This window comes from Phyllostomus hastatus, unplaced genomic scaffold (assembly GCF_019186645.2).
Source record: "Phyllostomus hastatus isolate PE091 unplaced genomic scaffold, TTU_PhHast_1.1 phas_contig_58, whole genome shotgun sequence".
Classification (NCBI taxonomy): domain Eukaryota; kingdom Metazoa; phylum Chordata; class Mammalia; order Chiroptera; family Phyllostomidae; genus Phyllostomus; species Phyllostomus hastatus.
Genome location: NW_025333916.1, coordinates 38,445,304 through 38,466,883, shown reverse-complemented (window position 1 = coordinate 38,466,883; position 21,580 = coordinate 38,445,304). Strand labels below are relative to the sequence as shown.

Here is a 21,580-nt window from a genome sequence, read left to right as displayed (position 1 = left end):
TGAAGGAAGGCTGTCGTGCGCCTCATGGTGGATGGCCCAGTGGGGGAACATTAATGGGATCAAGCGGGTGATTAGAGTTGACCATGATGAATGCCATGAAAATTGGGCACAGAGCAAAAAGGGTCTCTGAAGTCTTTTGGGGATACATCAGGAAATGAGTCCATGCACTTGTCAGGAAAAATTGAAAACAAGCTTAGAAATGGGACTGTGACACTGAATTCACAATTCTCTGTGAGGAACTCATAAATACTGCTTCTGGTCTGTCTGCGCAGTGGCTTCCTTGCACGCTGGGAACGAGAGCAGCTGCTTGACAACCAGGTTCTGGTCCAGATCCAGCTGGTACCAGGAAATGAAAACAACCACAGCTCCACCAGAATAAACCAAAGTGGGCGAAACAAAAGATAGCGTTTATTTTCCTTGCCTTCGCTGACCGTGTGCCACCTGTGACCCTGTCTTTGTCAAGGTCGGTGATTGGAAGGTGCCAGTGCAGAGCTCTCTCGAGGATGTTGGCTTGGCCAAGGCCAAGAAATTCACCTCTGCTGCCAAGAACAGCCCTCAAACCATAAGTGTCAGCTATTGTTTTGCATTTAAAACATATGCTTTTAACATCTTGAGTATTTGACTTGGGGGCTGTTGGTACATAAGTAAGCCTGTGAGTGAAGCATGTAAATTTCATGAAACCATAGATTACATCAACTAATAGGCCATGCTAGGATTTCCAGAAAGTTTGCTTTTTCTCTGGGAGGAAATGGAAGTACTGTATAGTAATTAGCTGGGGTTTCAAAATGACTTTGTGTGATCATGTAGAGAACACTCAACGTTTGTCCATGAGTTGGGTAATGATTTTCTGTACGTCTTTTTTGTTTTAGTTGGAAAAAAAAAGAAACTACGGTGATATAAAACTAGTGGAATAAAATATTCTGGAAATGCTATTATTTACTGATGCTATGTGATATATTGTGCGCCGTGTACTGTAAGGGACGAGGGGCTCTGTTTAGACTAGACTACATTGACATCTGGCTGGGTGAATGTCGGTTAAGTTCCTTGCTCGTCTGGACTCCAAATGTGTCATTCATAGAATGAGGCATTTGAGTGGATGTGTTCAGGGTTTCCTTTTTACTTTAAGGTTGTGTATTATTTTTGTCCCTGTTACTAAATGATTATACTTGGTATGTTTAATGACCTGTAATCCATATTTATTGAGCTTTTATTCTATGGTCATCTAAAGCAGAGGCTGGCACACTTTTTTGTTCTTTGCTGTAACGGGTCACATAATAAATATTTCAGACCTCAGAAATCAGGCAGTATATATTAGACTATGCCAATGTAGCACAGATGCAGCCGTAGAGTATGCATAAACAAATGAGCAGTGCTGTGTTCCATAAAGCTCATTTATAAAAAAACAGGTGATAGGCTGGATTTGGCTCATGAACTATCATTTGCCAATCCTTGTGCTAGAACCTAGACTAACAATTATACTGTATAAATACTAGAGATGGCTTCTAAAAATAAATTCACATTATTTGTGTATAAATTCTTCACATGTAAAACACTTAGAAAGATGATGGGATATAGTTGATAAGTGCTACTTAAACATAATCACCAATCAAGACACAGTCTACAGGCAGTGTGGTTGAGCAGAAGGGATGGAGAAGGGCGAGTAGGAAAGATATAGGTAGAGTCAGGGACTGCATTGTGTCTTGAAGCTCTCAAGATTATATTCATTGCATATTTAGTCCAGGCTTGCTGCACTGCGTATTAGAACACAGATGTTAGCAAACATTCATGATAATCTTAAGTGGCTTCCTGCTAGTTCTATTTATTAGAGAGCCATAGGGACACAGGGGAAAGATCAGTCAGAAAGGGTGGAATCCTGTTGGCAATGCGGGCAGGTGAGAAAGAGCTGGTTGTGGCGTGACTAAGGGGTCTGAGTCGGGGAAAAACAGGAAAGAATAAAGAGCCAGGTGAATTTGAGAGGGACTGGCAGTCAGGCAAAGGCAGTTTGAAGGGCCCATGAAAACATACGAGCAGAAGATGGCTTTGCCATGTGAGATTGGCGTGCCTTCCCAATGGGGCTGTTGTTGAGTCCGTGTGTCTGGAGTTCCACAGGGACACCATAGCTAAGAATGTGCCTTTATCTGTGTGTGAAAATTTCACAAGAGAACTGGGACACTCCTGACTGCGAATTTGACTTTTCTTCCGCCCAACTCTCCTAAAAGATTTATCCAAAGCAGATTGCTTTTTGCCTTTTTTTCATGGAATATCAATGTTAATTATTCAATAGAACAATGAATAATATAAGGGGATATCTGCTCACTTTTATTAACCCATTGGCATCTTATTGGTTTCTGTGTGGAAGGATAGAATGTAAAAGTTCTTAAGTAGAGAAATTTCTTATGCTGTTAAAAAATGAGGGGCTATGGACAGTAAAATAGGAGAGGAAAGATTACAATGAAATGTACTAATTGTACTGTGTATGGCATTTACTTGTTTTCCAGCCATATATCTATTATAACTCATACAAAGAATTTGGCAAGCTTGACCCTAGGAAAAAATTGCCCCTTTGGAAAAGCTGTAGGTGGGCCACCTGAGAGATCCTGATGCTATCCAGGGGAACTGGGGTCTCCTCTCAGATAAATAGGTTAAATAATTCCCTGATAAAGTGAGGTGTGATTCTATGTGTTTCTGACTCATCCAGACCAACATCTCTGTATTTGAATAGCTTTCAGGAAAGCATATATGGATGCTATTATTTTACTTACTGGCTATCATCAAAGAGAAATAACCTCTGAGTTAAGGGTTTCCATAACCACCTTCAGGTTCAATGATTTCACTAGAAATGTTGTCATACTCGTAGTTATATTTTATTATAGGAAAAAGGATACAGATAAAAATTGGAAATGTTGAGTGCATAAAGCAAAATCTAGGAGAGTCCAGGTGTAAGCTTCTGTTTGTTCTCTCCTGTTTGTTCTCTCCTGTTTGACTCATCTGGACAGCACTCAATTCTTTTAGCAATGCTGTGTGACAGTGTGTGTGGAATATTGCCAGCCAGAGAATCTCACTTGAGCCTTGATGTCCAGGGCTTTTGTTTTTCACCCCTCAGTCAGTTGGCGTGGAATGTCCATGTGGCTAACCTTAGTTATTCAGTCTCCAGCCTGTAGAGGTCAAGCTGATACATCATCAAAGGTGTCCACCATCGATCACACTACTAGCATAGAGGGTCTGGTTTGACCTAAGGCCCTCAGGTACACAAAGACACTCTTATGGGGCCAGATATTCTGAGGTCTTAGAAATTATCTCTCCGGAGCCAGCCAGGGGTCAAACTTTTCTTTGAAATATGCAGGTTTTGAACACCCCAGACCTATGGAATCTCTCACTTGATTGATAGAGTTCTGCCAAAGTGTGGTACCTTTTCAGGTAGTTTTGAATGGTTGTTGATGGATGACTTACCTGCTTTGCAGAGCTTTTACAACCCTTAGCAGGTAGACTGTGATTTACATGAAATTGTACACCTCTTAAGATGAGGTTAATATTGATGACAGGTATTCTTTCAGGTACCCAAGGTGTTCTCAAAAGATATGACACCTGTTTGGGAAAAGTCCAGCCATTGTTAATATAACAAGAACGGTTTGCATGACATCGATGTAGCCTGGCAGCTAAGGAGAGTGGACTGGAATGCACATGCATGAACAACTTCCTGTACTTGTCAGTGGGGGCGGTAGATGCTATTGAGTGACCATGTGTACTATGTGGCCATCACATTCAAAATGACTGAATAAAGCACCGAGTCTGCATCAAATTTTGCATTAACCTTGAACATTCCTCTGTGGAAACTATTAGGATGATTCAGAAGACTTTTGTGGATGATGCAATGAGTGCAGCTCAAATAAAAGTGTGGCACAAGTGCTTCAAAGATGGCCAATTATCTTTTGAAAGAAGGCTTGCAACAAGCAGAACACCTGACGATGTTGAATGTGTATGGGCTGCAATCTACAAAGATCAGTGACTGACAATGTAAGAACTAGAAGCTGTCCTGGGTATTCCAAAAACTGTGTCTGAGGTCTTGATGCAGGATCTTGGCATGAAACATGTCTTGGCAAGATTTGGTCTATGGCTTCTGCTGCCGGAGCAGGGGGAACGTCATGCTGCAGTTGCTAATGACTTGATTCTAACTGCCACCAATCAACCAGATTTCCTCAAGAAGGTCACAACTGGAGGTGAATTGTGGGTCTATGGCTATGATCCAGAAAGGAAGGCCCAGTCATCCCAATGGAAGTTGCCTGATTTTCCATACCCAAAGAAGGTGCAGCAAAGTTGCAGCAAAATCAAGACCATGTTAATGCTGTTTTTTGATTAGAAAGGTGCTGTTCATCATGAATATGCCCCTCCAGGCCAAACAATAAATCAGATGTACTACCTCATTGTTCTTTGTTGGTTGAGAGTTGCAATATCACAAAAATGGCTGCAGCTATCAGCTACTGGTGATTGGCAGCTTCATTGTGATAACACACCCGCCTATGCATCACGTCTTGTGTAGAGTTTTTGGCGAAACATTAAATCACCCAGGTGACTCAGCCCCCATTATAGTCCAGATTTGGCGCCCTGCTTCTGGCTTTTCTCAAAACTAATATCCCCTTTGAAAGGGAAGAGATTTCAGACCATTGATGAGATTCAGGAAAATACTATGGGGCAGCTGATGTTGATACTGACAAAGAATTTTGCACAGTATTTTGAACAGTGGAAGAGATGCCCGGAGAACTGTGAGAGGTCCCAAGGTGCCTACTTTGAAGGGGACTGAGGCATCATTGTCCTATATACAATGTTTCTTGTATCTTCTTCAAGAAATGTCTCTACTTTTCATGGCCCACGGCTGGATACTTTTCGGACAGACCTCATATAACAGGACTATCCTCGTGGTATAACTTGTAAGACAGGTAAAGACCACCTTTTACTGTCCAGAGTGGCGGGGGTGAAAACTGGTATTTCTGGAGACCCTTCCATACTTTAGGTACTCTGCTGAATGCTTCCTGGGGATTAATTTACACAGTCTTCTCAACATTAAAACTATTGTTTTCTTATTTTTCCTCTATTTTATAGTTGATTAGGAAAAAATAAGACAACAGTGGTGGCCTCAGAGTCCCACAGATAAAAGTTCTGCATCCAAGATTCAAACCCAAGTCGGCCAAACTCTGAGGACTATGCCACTGTCATGAACGATTGGGTGAATGGAAGACAGTTCTGTTGGACTTAGTCTCTGATTTATTTGCAGTGTTAATGGCAATTGGTTCTGAGAAGACCCAGAGTTAATTCGTTTTTCAGTAATGAATGTAATAGAACAGTGTCTCTATATTACCAAGGAAGCCCTGTTCTTAATGTCTTAGATATGCACTGTCTAGTAGAGTAGCCACTAGCCATGATTGGCTCTTGAGCGCTTGAGATGTTGCTAGTCCAGACTGAGATGCATGGTAGTATAAAATACACACTGGATTTTGAGGACTTAGAACATACACATGAAAAATAAAATGAAGATATCTCAATTTTTATTTTGATACTATGTTGAAATGATATCTTGGATATATGGGGTTAAATTAACTATACTGGTAAAAATTGATTGTACCTGCTTTTGACTTTTTTTTTAATGTACGTGCTAGAAAACTCACCATTATGTGTATAGGTCATATTATCTTTATATTGGACAGCATGCCTCAGAACATTTATCATCACACTTTCCCTGGGACCAGCTAGCATTTCTCTTCTTCAGTTTAGCTCTCTAGTGTGTGTATCTCATCTCTTTTAGCTAAATTATAAATGTCTTGGAGGCAGAGGTCTGCCTCCCATTGCATCCTGCATAGCTGGTACCTATGAGGGGTTCTTCCATGTAGCAGGGACTCAAAAACATGTGTTGACTACCCAGATAAATCATTGTGCTGCCCCTGTATTCTTGGTGCGTATCACCCTCATGCTTAACCCTAAAGTTCCTAGAAAAATCTGGGTCTGTCTTGGAAAATATTCTCTGTGGGCTGTATAGATGAAATTAGTACTTTGGCAAAAAGATCACCTTGGGGCTCATTGAAATATCTTTGGTAAGGAAATGTTCTTGCACAACCCTGGCTCGTCTCTGCTTCTTCCCCCGAGCCCTGAGCTCTGCAGAGGTAGTGGCTTAGGTGAGAACACATGATTTCCCACTAGGAAACAGAGGGAGAAGAAACTGATTGTGGATTGTGAGAAAGAGGTATTAGCTTCAGGAAATGATTTATTTTCTTAAAGCCAAGGTCTGGTACTTCCTGAACACATGGCAGAATGAAGTGTAGGAACATTTTAAAACTGAGTGCCCTGGATTCTAAGAGTTTCCTGGAACTATCTTGGGTAGCCCCTGTGGTTACTTGGGGGCAAATGCTCATCCCTGCTTACACAGCAAGCACGTGGCCACTCCTGGAATAACGTAAGTGCACGCTGAATAGAAATGGTTCATTTTTACATTTTTAGTCATATTAACATCATTTGTAATTCTGAAGTTATAAATCTAAAGGAAATTACTTTTTAATGTCCTCTGGCAGAACATTAAGATTTTGCAATTAGATTTTATAGCCTACAGTCATATGCTGCAGGTCACAAGGCAAAATTAAGACTCTTCTACACCAGGAATATTTCCTGTAGGTGATGCAGTGTACTTACAAGCCACACCGAGTTTAAGGCAAGGCAGTCCTGGCACCAGCTTCATAGCTTAGAGGACAGAGCTGGTAATAATAGTCCAGGAGCTTGAGGGTCTTGGCCTAGGAATTTGTATAGCCTTTTAAAGAAAGTCTGTCTTGATGGATGGATACGTAGAAATTGCTTCTTGTGTGAGTTATCCAGCAATGAATACCTGCTACTGATTAGCTTGGTTCTTATCCTGCAGCCACTAGGACTAAATGGCTCCAGACGGTCTAATGAAATAGGAGGTTTCCATGACCTCAAACGTTACAGATGAAGGGAAGGAAGCACCAGTTGGCCAGGAGGCGTTTGACCCTAGCTTACCGACAGCTTTCCACAGATTTCCTTTATACCTTGCCACGTGTGTCTCAGGTAATCCTCGGACAACTCAGAACTGCTTGTGCTCGAGTAGCCTGGAACCTACCTAATACTGACAGTTAAGGTCCTGAGATTGAACAAGCGTTTGTAGTTAAGGCCAGAAATTCACAGAAGCAAGTGAAAACTTGAGGAAACAGTGGAAATCCTGAATCCCACTCTTGTTTCAGCATGGGAGTACATTTCAACAGTCACGAGATGGTTGTGGATTGCAGTGAAATTTCGTTTCCTAAATTTCTTTTAAAATGCCTGCCCAGGAAAAACATCCAACACGTTTATTTAGTTCTATATCATCCCACAATAATCTAACTTTGAGAAAACTATGTGAGCGAAAATCACACACGAATCCCTTCAATGAGTGAGGCTTATTCTCAGCCTGCCCCTGGCCACCCTTCAGCTTCCAGCCACTCCCACGTGGGCTGGCTGCTCCTGCCCTTTCTGGAATAGGGTATGCATTCTTTCCTGTGATTGAACAGATCTGTGGCTATTATTTAATCCTTATTTACATTGTGAATATACAGTATACTGTGCATTCCAGGCTGTAAAACATAGCTTAAAATGAGACTTGAGGTTTTCAAACTGTTTTTGAATTAAGAAGACCCAGATCAGGAACGCTTTAATGAACGTGAACGATCACAGCTTTTGGTTTCTGAGAAATCCAGCAGGCAGGCTGTCCAAGACGAAGCAGTGAACTTCCGAGGAACCCAATTCCAGAGCACAGATATTTTGCAAAACTTGCAGTGTGTGGGTTTTTTTCTGTGTGAAAAATGGATTAAGTCTGTTGCATGTCACTGCAAAGGAAATATGAAGGGACATGATAGATAAACACCGGACTCATGTGGAGCAGATATGCAACTAAAGACAAAAAGATGTGAGAAAGCTGTTGTGCTTACAGTAAGAAGGTCAATAAAAGATGCTTTATGCATTCTTGATGTATTGCATCCTTTTTGCTCTTACTCTCATAAAGTGTTTTAATTTTTCTGATTATTTATTGTTAAATAATTTTGGTTTATTTTAAAGAACAAGCCACATCATTGGAACATTTTGATCATTTCCTATTTAGCAATTTTTTTTAAGATTTTATTTATTTATTTTTAGAGAGGGAAGGGAGGAAGAAAGAGAGAGAGAGAAACATCAATGTGCGGTTGCTGGGGGTTATGGCCTGCAACCCAGGCATGTACCCTGGCTAGGAATAGAACCTGCGACACTTTGGTTCGCAGCCCACGCTCTATCCACTGAGCTACGCCAGCCAGGGCTCTATTTAGCAAAATTTTAAGACCATTTTCTCACTCTCTATTGTGGTCTTTAGTATGTATTTTATATATATACATACAAAATATCTTGATATACTCATGCAAATACACATGTATACAAGCATGTATATATATGAACAAACATATTGATTACTATCTAGACATAACTATGTATAATTATATACACATCTGTATCTATATGTAAAATATGTAAATATATGCTTATTTATGTATACCTATTTATATATTTGCATGTATCTGTAAATACATGGGTATATGTATATACATTCATACACACATATATATGAATGTATCATACCTAAATCTAGGTATAGAATTTTAGTCCCTTAAAATACTACTAGTGCTGTGATAGCGAAGACACAGCTTTGTAAAGAAGTCACAGGACTAGGATTTTCCACTTTGCCACTCATTGGCAGGTGGCTTGGGGAGGTCATTGTAACTCCTCTGTCCTTAGCTTTATCAACTATAAAATCCAGGGTGTCAGTCGCAGGATAGGCAATATCATGTCCTGCTGGAACTACTTTGATTCTACTGAGTCCTAGATAGGAGTTACAGCTAAAATAATTGAGCTTAAAACATTTGGAGGAACAAAATTGGTTTGCTATTTTTCAACCTTTCTACAAAGCTAAAGTTAGACAGAGTGTATTTGCCTATTTCTAAGTGAGCTGATGTTACCAGGACCGCTCTTGGACAAGACATGATGAAGGAGATGCATTTTCCACTGTTGGGGTCTTCCTGGGATGCCTCGTTGCGTTTGGTGGACCCTGGTTTCCTCCTGCTTTGCCCTGGGACCTTGCTTTTTTCAGTTGTGCCCTGCCCAGAGGGCAAACTGGGCTGTGCATGCCTATCCCCCATCTGAAAATCACCAGCATTTCCTTTTTCCAATTTTGCTCTTGTTTGGCGAGTGGCAACTGCTATTTTAAATAAATTACTTCATACTATTATATTACTCAGTGCTAAGGATAATGTACTTTATACATTTTTTGGACAATTGATTTTTAAATTTGGACCTCATGGGAATATTTCTTTTGTCCTACATTGGATTTAAATTCCAGCTTATCTGCTTACCACTTATGTTACATTTCGCAAGATATGTAACTTGCCAAAATCTCAGGGTTTTTTATCTTTATTTTTTATTTCTACAAGAAAGTTTATAGATCTTGCTTCACAGTATTATGAATATTAAACAAAATAAGAAATTGTTAACATCCAAAAAGATCTAATACAGTTTCTAAAACCAAGTAAACACTGAAAATATAGATGGTAAAACAGAGTGTAAATAAGAAGCATCGGTTATTGTGACCTTTTTTTCACAAGTATCAGTGTATGTGAATTTGTGTATTTCCTCTCTGGTGACTGATTTTGCCTTGTCCGGCCACTCAGAAAACACATGAGGCTTCGGGACTGTCACAGTAAGAAATGTCCAAACCTGTAGAAAAATCTTAAAAGATTTTATTTAAGCCAAAGTCACAGTTGCCAGGAAGCAAGATCTCAGATGCTTGAGAACATAACAGTTTTGTAGCTTCTTCTAAGCATTTGAAATTAAGGTGGGAACTTTTGGAAGATTCCATGGAGGTGGGAGAAAGCAAGGCAGAGATTTTATTCCAGTTACCACAGAGTAACAAGATTATGGGCTCTATTGAGGGTGGGGACACTTATTTCAAAGGTGAGTTAACCTAAGTGCTTGAGGCAAAGATAAACCTTTTAGTAAAACAATTACATACCCGGGGCCTGACTACTAGTTGTGACATAAACAAGCCAGCAAAATATAACCAGAGAGATTGAAATAAAGAACAAACTGACAGGAAAGAGTGGGGAGGGAGACAACAGGGAAAGAAGGGAAAGGTCCTCAAGGAACGTGTATGAAGGACCCAAGGACAAAGTCAAAGAGGTGTAGGATTGAGGGTGGGAGGGCGAGAGGGTGGGGTGGGGTGGGGTGGGGGAAAGTGGTGGTGGGAAAATGGAGACAACTGTATTCAAACAACGGTAACAAAATGATTTTTTAAAAAAGAAATTTATGATTGGATCACCTTGTGTGAGATTTCTTTCCATAGAAACTCCCCCCCCACCCCTTTTTTTTTTGTCCACAGGATTGAAATCAGTTATCATCAGTTACAGAATTTCAGGCAGGACTCAGGTAGCTGAAAGCCTGATGTGATGTATTTTGGGAGGTGAAACATGGCATGAGGGTGCTGCTGACCTCCTGCCAGAAGTGCAAGGGACTTGCTGTGAGTGACAGTTGGAGGAACAGGCCTGGAAAAGCAGATGGGGCGGGGGCGGGGGGCAGAGAAGAGGAAGAAGAGGGTAGCAGTCAGGTGGCGGTGTGGTAAACCAAGAGTCCCACCACACTGTTCTTCTTAGGGCTTTTTAAAATTCCACTCCTTTGTTTTTCAATCATATTTTTAGCTCACATTTTTTAGGTCGAATGGTGGTTTATGTAATGCACTGAAGCCGAAAATGAAATCCGTAGAAGGGAGATGCATGCCAACATTGAAGAGTAATAGGTATCTTTGAGATACGACAGTTCCTTTCACAATTCGGGGAAAGGGCAGGCAAGGAGAATTTCCAGAATGCCTAGCTGAGAGTACGCCCTGCATTTCTCCTCCTGCTCCACCAGGCCCTGGCAACAGAAGTGCCCTCTGGAGGAGGTGAGAACCCAGCTCACACATTTTCAGAGCAGTGTCCTGTTCCCCCATATCACAGCTGAGTGGCTCAGACTGCTTAGAAATTCAGCCATTGCTCATTCCCTTCTCGTCCCTCCTTCTCATTCCAGAATGTTCTTCCTTCCAATAAAGCAGACCAATGATGGGTATTGACATTGTTTTCCCCCTTACTTACATACATAAAGACCCTTCTTGGATCATAAAACCTTACAAGTAAAAATGGTAAATGCTTTTTCCTGTGGAGTTTAACTGACTTGTAGATTATTGTTATTAATAATATCAACAGTAAAAACAACACATGTTATATTTATAGGTCGACATGGCAGCTGGCTTTGGAAGATAGTCAGTGCCTTCTATAGTCCATAGTTGAAAACCCAACTATGGGTGGCAGTTTTTATGAAACAGCATAGGAGTATATCAGAATAAACTCCTTTTCCAAATGAAGAGGTCGTAGATTTTTCTCTCTTCCTGTTAGTTTTAAAATGTGGCACACGGGGTCCTCATCCATGTGGCTCAGTTGGTTGGAGCATCATCCCATACACCAAAAGACTCAGGGTTCAATTCCTGATCAGGGCACATACCTATGTTACAGGTTTGAGCCCCAGTTGGGGAGTGAATGTGATGTTGTTTCTTTCTCACATTGATGTTTCCCTTTCCCTTTTTCTCTCTCTAGAATCAATAAACTGATTTTAAAAATAAAAAAAAGTCACATAGGAAGGTACACTTCTGATTTGCTTCTCTTTAAGTGTAGAGCATAGTGGATAAAAATACTAGCTCCAAAGTTAGGAGCTGAATCTTACTAGCTGTTGACCTCAATGAGATTTGGTTTCCTCACCTACTTGCCCTATAATAGGGTGGGTGTGAAAAATATAAGAATTAAAATGTGTAAATTACATAGAGTAGCATCTAGCTGATGGCATGCACTATTTAAATGTTATCAATTTTTGTTAGCTGCTTTACCTATAATCATGTTGTCAACTTTGCTATTATCACCATGTGCAGCAGGAGATGCAGGTTAAATCAAAATATAATTTCATGAGTATTGGGAACAGTAAACCTTGATTTGCACTTACATTTTTGTACGCTTTATTACCTGTGCTTCTGTGCTTTTTCCCACTATCCCCTGCCCCCCCTCCTAGGTTAGCCTGTGACTCAGTTTCCAATAGGGGTCTCATTTTCTCCAAGAAGTTGTGCCAGCCTGTTTTCTTGATCCCTTCATTGACTGAAGTTTGAAGGAGAAAAGAATAAAGCTCAGGGCACGCATAGCCACCCTTCTTCTACCAGAGAGGTTTCTCACTCTGCGTCTGCTCACAAGTCAGCCGGTCCCCGTGGATCAGGGCTGCAGCCCCTGGAGGAGCCATCAGTCTGGTTTCGGGAGTGGCTGTCGGCTTTCAGACAGGTGCTGTTCTTCATCAGCAGAATTTCCTGTGATCTTATCAGGCTTTAAAAGGTTTTCTTGGCTTGTGACCATCCTTGTATAGCTTTAGAATATTTGCTTTTAAAGAAAGATAGCGACTTTCACTCCTTTTGCTTTCTTATTTTGGGGGTTAGGGGTGACTAACGAATCTGTTAAGCTAGTTTGTAGTTTATAGATTTCAATTATTTGGACTAAGTTTATTAATACTGAATACATGGTTATAAAAGTAATTTTTTCTTGAAGTTGTGATACTGAGTTCTTTTGAAAATTGAATCAGTATGCTTTTTTAAAATAGATTTTATTTATTTATTTTTTAGAGAGAGGGGAAGGGAAGGAGAAAGAGAGGGAGAGAAACATGAATGTGTGGTTGCCTCTCATGAGACCCGTACTGGGTGCATGGCCTGAAATCCAGACATGTGCCCTGACTGGGAATCAAGCATGGCCTGAAATCCAGACATGTGCCCTGACTGGGAATCAAACCTGTGACCTTTCGGTTTGCAGGCCCATGGTCAATCCACTGAGATACACCAGCCAGGGCCAAATCAGTATGCTTTTGATAGATCTTACTAAAAAATCATGTTGGTACTTATATAGTAGTAAGAGAAGGCAATATGATTAATTGCAGCTAATTTTGCAATAGAAAATCATTGTCAGAGTCCATATTTTAACAGTTATGTTTGTGTGATGAATGGATTAGCTAGGATGATTACTATCACTTATTAAACATTATCTACAAAGTATTCAATTCAAATTTATAGATTTTATGTTACTGTTTAATTTCCAAACAAGGAATATGACCCTTTAAATAAGGGTCATATTGGCTACCATATTTAAGTTCCATTCCATCTTATGGTTCTCTCGGTAACATCAGAACAAAGGGATAGAAGGAAAAGGTGAACCCATTATCTGGGGGAAATGAGCATGTATTAAGAAAGTCAACATTATTGAAAATTATATCTCCCTAATTTACCAAGTTCTGTGTCTCTTCCCCTGATCAGCTCACTCTCCCAACCTTTCTTTGGCCTCTGCTCAGCATATTCACCACCACCTGCCCTGGTGGTGCTCTCTCTTCTCCTGACTCTGTACTCTCAGGAGAGTCTGTCTGTAACTGTTCATTTTCTGATTCCTTAGAAAGCAGGATCAATAAATCTTCATGTTACTATTGAACTCTGTAATTGTGGTGGTGAATTCTACCAATAGATTTTCTGATGCTAAGCTTTTCTGAGCCATCCTTGTTTTTCTGAATTAAACCTACCTGTATGAAAAAGTGTGTGTGTGTGTGTGTGTGTGTGTGTGAGTGTGTGTGAGATATGCTCATACAGCTACGTCCTTAAGAGTGTTTCTGTGTTCTTAAATGAGATGGCTTATGACTTCCCTTCCTCATAATGTCCTTGTCTAGTCTTAGTATCAAAGCTATCAAGATCATAATAGCCTCAAAACTGCAGAGAGAAGAAAAGCTTTACCTCTTTGCCTAGTCTCCGAAATAATTCATATAAAATTGGAATTATATGTTTTTTAAAGAGTTGGTAAAACTTTCATGTAAAACCGAGCCTGTAGCCTTTTCCTACATACTGTACTTGAGAGTATATTATGTATTTTGTTTGGTGTTTGAAACTCTAATAACCTCTCTAATTAAAATCTAATTAATCTCTAATTAAAAGAATATAATTAAACAGTTTTTAATTTTTTTAATGGGGGATATGCATATTCTTATAGCAAGGGGTAAGGGGCTTTATAACATTGGATATTAATTAGAGGATAGAAGAGATAATTTAGGGCATCAATTAAGACATGAAAAGAGGTGGAATTGAAGCCAGGTAGTGGGGACTGATTATCAAAGAAAGATGGAGCACGGTGGTTCTGATCTCATAGGGAAAGTTGAGATGGTAGGTACTGCTGCAGGCATATTTTCATTTAGACAGATGGACTGGTGCGGGAACTTTGCCCCAAGTCCCTGCTGGCAGCTAGTAGGAGGGAAAGCCCTGTGATGTGCACAGTTGAGCTGGGCAGACCTGGTGGAGGAATGCACACGAAAGTAAAAAACGGAGGGTGGGGGCTCTGCCCGCAGGCACGACCCCCCCCCGCCCCAACCGGCCACCACAGATGAGAATAAGTCTACCAAGAGATGATCAGCTTGGGGAGGAAAGGTGCCCGACATCTCAAAGGAGAAGGGCCAGGACCCTGTTCCTCAATGGGCTTTTATTGGGTTCGTTTAGGCAGGAATTCAGGTAAAGCTCATTAATCATTGCCAGGAAGTAAGGATCAAACAATAGATAACAAAGATCTCTGAGGGCCTATTTTGAGGCAGGGTCAGATAGCTAAAGAGCTGTAAATCTTTGAGGAACAAAGTTACTTCTTGTTTGGACCCTCATCATTTAATTGAGAGCATTCTAAACAAAGCAGGTTTCACAGAATTTTACATATTCTTTCTTAGGCCTGATCACCTGGGGAACCCGCTCTTTCTAGCACAGGGCTGCACCACCCTCTGTCATTGTTTCAGGCTTAGGTGAAGCAAGGGAAGTAAGGCAGCCAAGAGATTAGGAGATTTTCTCGCAGACAATGAGGACTCAGGCTTTGTCAAAGCGGAGGGGCGAGGGTCCATCATCCCCTTTTGCTGTAGCCCCCAAAGTCCTTCCTTGGGGGCCTCCCACGTGATCGTGCCTGTCTTAGATCATCCCCCTCTTGGGGAATCTTACCCATCATTGGCTAACCAACCAAGCATTGGGGGCCAGTTATGGATGAAGTAAAAGGAGCAGAAGTGGTGCTCTTGCCAGGGAGATAAGCTTTTGTCTCCTTAGTGACTTATGGTCCAAGGTCACTCCCTCAGCCTTAGCCTTGGCGGGGGTTACAGCTTCTAAAACCAGGCAGGGCAGTTCCCAATAGGAGAGAACATGCAGGTTACCCAGGTTGGATGTAGTGTGAACCACAAAAATGTAGAGTTCTAGTGGGGAAGCTCATTAGCAATATAAATAAGGAAAATTGAACAATATTGGCAGAACTATGCGCTTCATTTTCCCCTCTCTGCATGGCTCCCTTTAGTATTTTGGTATTTCAGGAAGTGGTTTAACCATTGCTCAGTATAGATTTTAAACCCTGAAATATGTACCTTTGTTCTGGTTCCTGTTGGTCACTCTCTTTCAATTCTTCTCAATGAATAGAAAGATAAATGCATGGGAAATGAGTTACTTTAAATCTTTCCTTTTACCTAAAACTCAGATCATCTCTACTTTCTATATATGAATACTTTCTGTAACTGTATGAACACTTATAAACACCTGTATTTATAAATACTGTGTTTAAAGAAGATATTAGTGCTAGTTCCCTAACCAAATTCTTAAACTGTTAGAAGGACCATTTATTAATAACTTTTCATAGCTCCATTTCCTTTTATGTGCTTGGCTATAAATAAGTATTTTGTTTCAATTTACTTGCCTATAAGGTGAAAAAATTATATAAATTACTAAAAACAATCAAGATACCATGCACATGAAAATTTCAAAAACCAAATAAACACTGTCCTGTACATAAATCAACCTTTGTTTTCTTTAGGCAGAATAAAACTTTCAGTTAATGTCATTCTTTCCTCAATAACTGTTAGTAGAGAAATACCATATTTGTTATACAAAGTTATTTCTTGAAAATAATTCACTCTGGCTGTGTAACTCAGTTGGTTAGAGCATTGTCCTGATACACCAAGGTTGTGGGTTCTATCCGCAGTCAGGGCACATACCAGAATCAACCAAAGAATGCACAAATAGTGGAATAACAAATCAATGTTTCTTTTTCTCTCTCAAAGAAAAATTAAAAAATGAAGAAAATAATCCATCTCAATTACATCAACAAACACATTTTTACAGGAGATGGATATATTTTCATATAAGATCTGTTTTTAGCATCTGCTTTTGTTGGAAGAGATTATCCCTGTGCTACACACTTTTTCCCCTGAAATGAGTAACGTTGTTGATTTGACAGTTGCCATGCGCCTGTTCAGTGTGATATCACTGCCAGTGTTAAATCCGAGAGAAAGAGGTGATCTGACGGACAGCATGGTTGATTGTCAGGGCTGATTGTAAGGTGTGGCACAAATGGCAGGAGAGTCACTGAGTATTTTTTTAGTGTCAGAAATGAGCTAATGAGTTGTACAAAAAGGTTTAAGAAACAACATTATAGTCCTCTTTGAATACTGTCATATTATAAGAAAAAAGAATAGGACTCTAGGTTGGAGACCATTTAATAGTGCTTGTAGAAAAACAAAACAAAACAAAACCTCTCTAAAGAGTAGCTCTTTCTTAATTTCCCTTAGAAAAAATGCAAATGAGGCCTAGAAGTAACCGTGGATTTCTTATCTAGGAAGGACAAGTTTAACCGAGGTCAAAACCAGAAACTCAAAGGATAAAGGATGGGATATGGAACATCTTTGAAAGAAGGCAAATGGTACTCCTGTATTTGCCCTTGTTCCGACAGAGGGCTTGTGTGATTTTTTCCAAGTCTTCAGCTCTTTCCTGTCAAGTTTCTCAGGCAATGGTCTTTTCTGTGAATAATGTGTTATTTTCTGCCCAGCCCAGAGCCAATGGGAAATGCACATCTGGCTTGTAAATCACAACCAAGCATGGGTGCCTCGCTCATTTTTTATTGGGTGACTGTCTTTTGTGCTTTACACATTCTCAGTGTGGATTATGTGACGTCCTGATGGAAACCTCCCGTGGCCCCTAAACAGTCACCTCGGGGGACCTTTAAATCCTCTCTGAAATGTAATATTTGCTACCTGAAGTGCACTCTCTGTGGTCCCTAAAAGAAAAATCATTCATTTTTGTCTTTTCATTTATTTATTTTTCCTATTTAGAAATTGGCCCCTGGTTACGGGAGTTCAGAGCGAAGAATGCTGTGGATTTCTCGCAGTTAACATTTGACCCAGGACAGAAAGAACTTGTTGTAGGAGCAAGGTGAGAGATCTTACGTTTTGCCACCACTGATATTTTGGGACTTTGTTTTGTATCTGTGCATTTACACATGGGCTGCGCTTCCGTAATTGACGAGGGCTCAGTAATAATTCTTCTAAGAGTGAAATACAGTGTGTCATAAAGTATGCTACTAATAATAAGATGACTACTGCATTTTACAGCATGCATTTATTGGGCCCTCCCCATGTGCCAGGAACTGTTGTAACATGAATTCACTCCCTTTTCCCTCCCATGAATCCTGAGAGGTAGGTATTGTCAATATCCCTATTTTAGAGAAAAGGAAATTGAGGCAGGAAGTGGATAAATACACGGCCCTGGGACATGTTTATTGTGTCCAAAAAAAGATGGACCCACGTTTCAGACCCAGGCAGTTAGACTCCAGAAACCACGTTTTTAACTTCTCACCAAATTCCTCAGTAAAATTCTGGAGATCAACAGATCGTCATGCTCGTTCTGGCCCATGTGATGATGATTATGCCATTAACCAGCCAATTGAGAATTCAAGAAAGTTGCTGCTGTTTATATCTCTTAAGGTGCACATGTTCTTGTATCCAGGTCAAATCTGACATTCCAGTTTGACACTAAGGCCACTGGAGCACCATCAGCACAGATCTTGAGTTTTTCCCTCGTATTTACCTTGACTTCCTCAGAAAATATGCATAACCCCTGCCTTCAAATCATTTATCCTGCCAGTGTATTTTGAAGATGGTGTATAAAAAAGCACTTTATATCCATCTCTTAGGAAATATGACATGGAACTAGAAGAAAGAGGTAATTTGCAAATTTGGACCCTTCTGGCATCCAGGCAAAGCACTTTGGGCAGTGGAGTGCTCACATCTCTTTTGCCCAAATTTACTAGATTATAAAACACCCCTCTCTTAGCACGAGAGGTTACACAGTTTCCATATAGACCTTAGTGAAGTTAAATATGGCTTATGTTGTGGGCGTTCGAGACAGACATCAAACATTTTCTAGGGTTGTTGCTGTCACTGTCAGATCTTAGGGAGCCTTTGTACAACCATCTAATACCGGAAGACATTAAGATGTGTGTTTGTAACTTTAAATGAATAGACAGAAGTTGGTTTAGTTCCTGCCACTGAACATGCCACCCGAACCTCTTTTGATATTTGTGGGTGGACAGTGAGTGTGGACTGGATGGGCTTGCTGGGTGTGCTTTTGCTTTACTGCAGCCCACTGGGGATACTCAGTGGGTTTCTGATTCCGATTTCCATGAAATTCCACCTCTGGGAGCTGAGCTGTTTGTAGCAGGGATTTTTAACTGGTCTGCTACCCTCCAGATTTTCTCTTCCTTCTGCATGCCATGGCTAATGTCATCTTCTTAAATATCCACTTTCGGTAGCTGCCATTGGGTAAACACCGGCTCTTTGGTGTGGTCCACCAGCCCCTTTGCCTTGTGGTCACACATCTCTTACAGACTCACCTTTTCCATTCTCACCCAGTCCAGGCATGGGGAATTATTTATGTCACCCACAAAGTAAACCATTCTCTTTCTTGCCTTTGGGATTTTGCCTTTGACTTTTCTGGAATATTAGCTGCCCACCCATCCCACCCCAGATATCTACTTGGTGAACTTGTAGTAAGGATCTAGTTCAGGGCTTCTCCATCTGGCCTGAGCTGCTACATTCCCTGCTCTGTGTGGTCTTATTAGAAGTCCTGTTGGATGACACCTGCCATCTACCTTTGTTAGTGTACTGAATGCATTATATCTTGTCTGGTATCCTTCCTCCACCCTCCATTTTCATATAATGACTTACCAAATGGTAGAGAGGATGTGTCTGTCTTATCTTTGTTTCTTTAGAATATAGCAGTTTCTCCTCCTGGTAGAAACTCCAAGATGGCTGTTGTCTCAGTATGCATATTTCTAGGATTTGATTTGCATATACACCCCTCTGCATCTGGAGGAAACTTCAGGGAAAGAGGGTAGGAGTTGTAGCAGGAGTTGTAGCAGACTCATTCCAGATACCTACAGTTGGGCAAAGACACAAAGGAGTGGCAGTCTCTAAATAACCTAACCTAACCCTTATGGAAGATGAACTCTTTCCCTTAGCCAAGGAGGAAACAGACCCCCTCCTGGAACAGTAGGGGAAAATGTGACCCTGACTGGTGTAGCTGGGTCAAAAATCCCTCATTCAACTCTAAAGAACTTTGGATGAGATTTTCTTGTGAGTTTGACTCAAAAGACTCTCCATTGTTTCTGGAGGTGGAGCAGGCAGTGCCTCACATGTGTGTACACTCTGCCAGTAGCTGGCCTTTGGTCGATGACACACAGTCTCCTAATGAATGTGAGAAGCCGCACAGCAAAATGGGGCTTAGAAGAGACATCTCATAGTCCATCTTGTCTGGAGACAGTGCCTGGCATTATTTCCAGGGAACACTCACCCCTCAAGGTCTCCATCCTAGTGGCCCTGGAGGTTAGCATCTCAGTGGCCCTGGAGGTTTCCATCCCAATATCACTGCAGATCTTTATCCCAATGTTCCTGGAGGTCTTCCTCCCAGTGTCTTTGGAAATCTCCACCTAAGCATTCTTGGAAGCCTCCATCTACCTCATCTCACCCCAGTCCTAACCCAGCCATGCCGAGAGGGGTTGGACTAGCCACTGAGTCAACCTAGCATGCTATATGGCATGGTGGCCAGGAGTGATAGGATCTCCAGACTTAGCACATAAAAGTCCAGGATATGCAGTTAAACTTGCATTTCAGATAAGCAATCCTAGAACATGGGCTCTATTTTCTATTCTAGTATAGTGTGTGGTACATTGTAGACACTCAATAAACAAAAGAAGAGGTAGATGGATTTGCTTAGCTACATGACCTTGAGCCCTTTTCAGTCTAACTTTCTCATCTTTAAAAGTGATATAATTATTTTGATTCCTTTCTGCTCTTGTGAGGATTAAATGAAATAATCCCTGAAAAGTGATTGTCACAGTAACAGGCACCCAGTAAGCCCACAGTGGTAGGGAGCTCTGTGGGTATGAGTTTTGGCATACATGTGCATATATATTTCGGCAGATATCACTGGGTAACACTAGGAAATTTACCTGGAAAACTTGGTGGGATTAGGCTCAGAATGTTTGAGAAGGAGTGTGAGCCCATTATAAAACTTTAAAAATAGCCCAGCCCTCAGATTCCTGTTTGGGAGGGCTCGACCTAGCAAAAGAGATTTAGATAACAGGTGTATATTTTAGAAATCTGGAATGGTTTCAATATATGATTGGTAGAAAAGTACGAGAGTCTTTTTTTTTTTTTTTCATATTAGCAGTAGGCATTGTAAAGTCGTTTACTGGATGGTTTCACTTTATATCAGTGATACTTTATGTTTCCGGAATTGAATTCAGTTCAAAACTCTGTGCTCTTTGCAAAAAGTAGTTCATTGTGCTGCAAAAGAAAAACCTTTCCACGGGTGATTGGGGTTGTGTAGTGCCAGAAGGTCCTTGCATCTGAATTCATATGTTTTCTGGATGAAGCCCTAAATTTCCAATTTTCAAGGAGCGTATTATCTTTCATAATATTTTAAAAGCATTGACATTCATGTTCTGTTTTACCCAAGCCTCTTTAAAAATTAATAATGTTGGTGGGTGTTTTCAGTGAAGAGACTCAGACATTGTCATTCTAGAAAATATGGAAAATACAGTAAAGCATAAAGAAAAATCAATTCAGAAATAATTACAGGACTTCTGGCCAAGATGGAGGCGTAGGTAGACACACTGTGCCTCCTCGCACAACTAAAGTAAAAACAACAACAATTTAGAAACAAAATAACCAGAACTGACAGAAAATTGAACTGTATGGAAGTCGGACAACCAAGGAATTAAAATAGACACATTCATCCAAACTGGTAGGAAGAGCGGAGTCAGGCAGCCGGGCGGAGAGGGGTTGAGGCACAAAAGTGATGGCACTGGGCACATAAGGCATCCCGGGTACTCAAGACCACAGCAGGTGGACCCTAGGCATGCAGGTGGTGGCTGGCAGACCCCAGGTGCAGGGTGGCAATGGGCAGACCCAGTGAGGCAGTGACTGTGAAGCAAGGTACAATGAGCAAGGCGGCTGGCTGACGGAGCAGTCCCAGGGTCCCAGTGGTGAAAAAGAGCCCCGGGGCACTGATTGAAAACATCTGTGGGGATTGAGGCGCAGGGAGAAACTTCCAGCTTCACAGGAGAGTTCATTGGAGAGACCCATG

General features: G+C 40.9%; 1 protein-coding gene across 1 annotated transcript in view; it reads left to right on the top strand.

Annotated features, from left to right (window-relative positions):
* Positions 1-21,580, top strand: part of SEMA5A (semaphorin 5A) — a 441,285-nt gene that overhangs the window by 178,320 nt on the left and 241,385 nt on the right. The window contains exon 4 of the mRNA XM_045847790.1: positions 17,266-17,365. Within this exon, the coding sequence (XP_045703746.1) occupies positions 17,266-17,365 (100 nt within the window). The remainder of the gene's footprint in view (positions 1-17,265; positions 17,366-21,580) is intronic.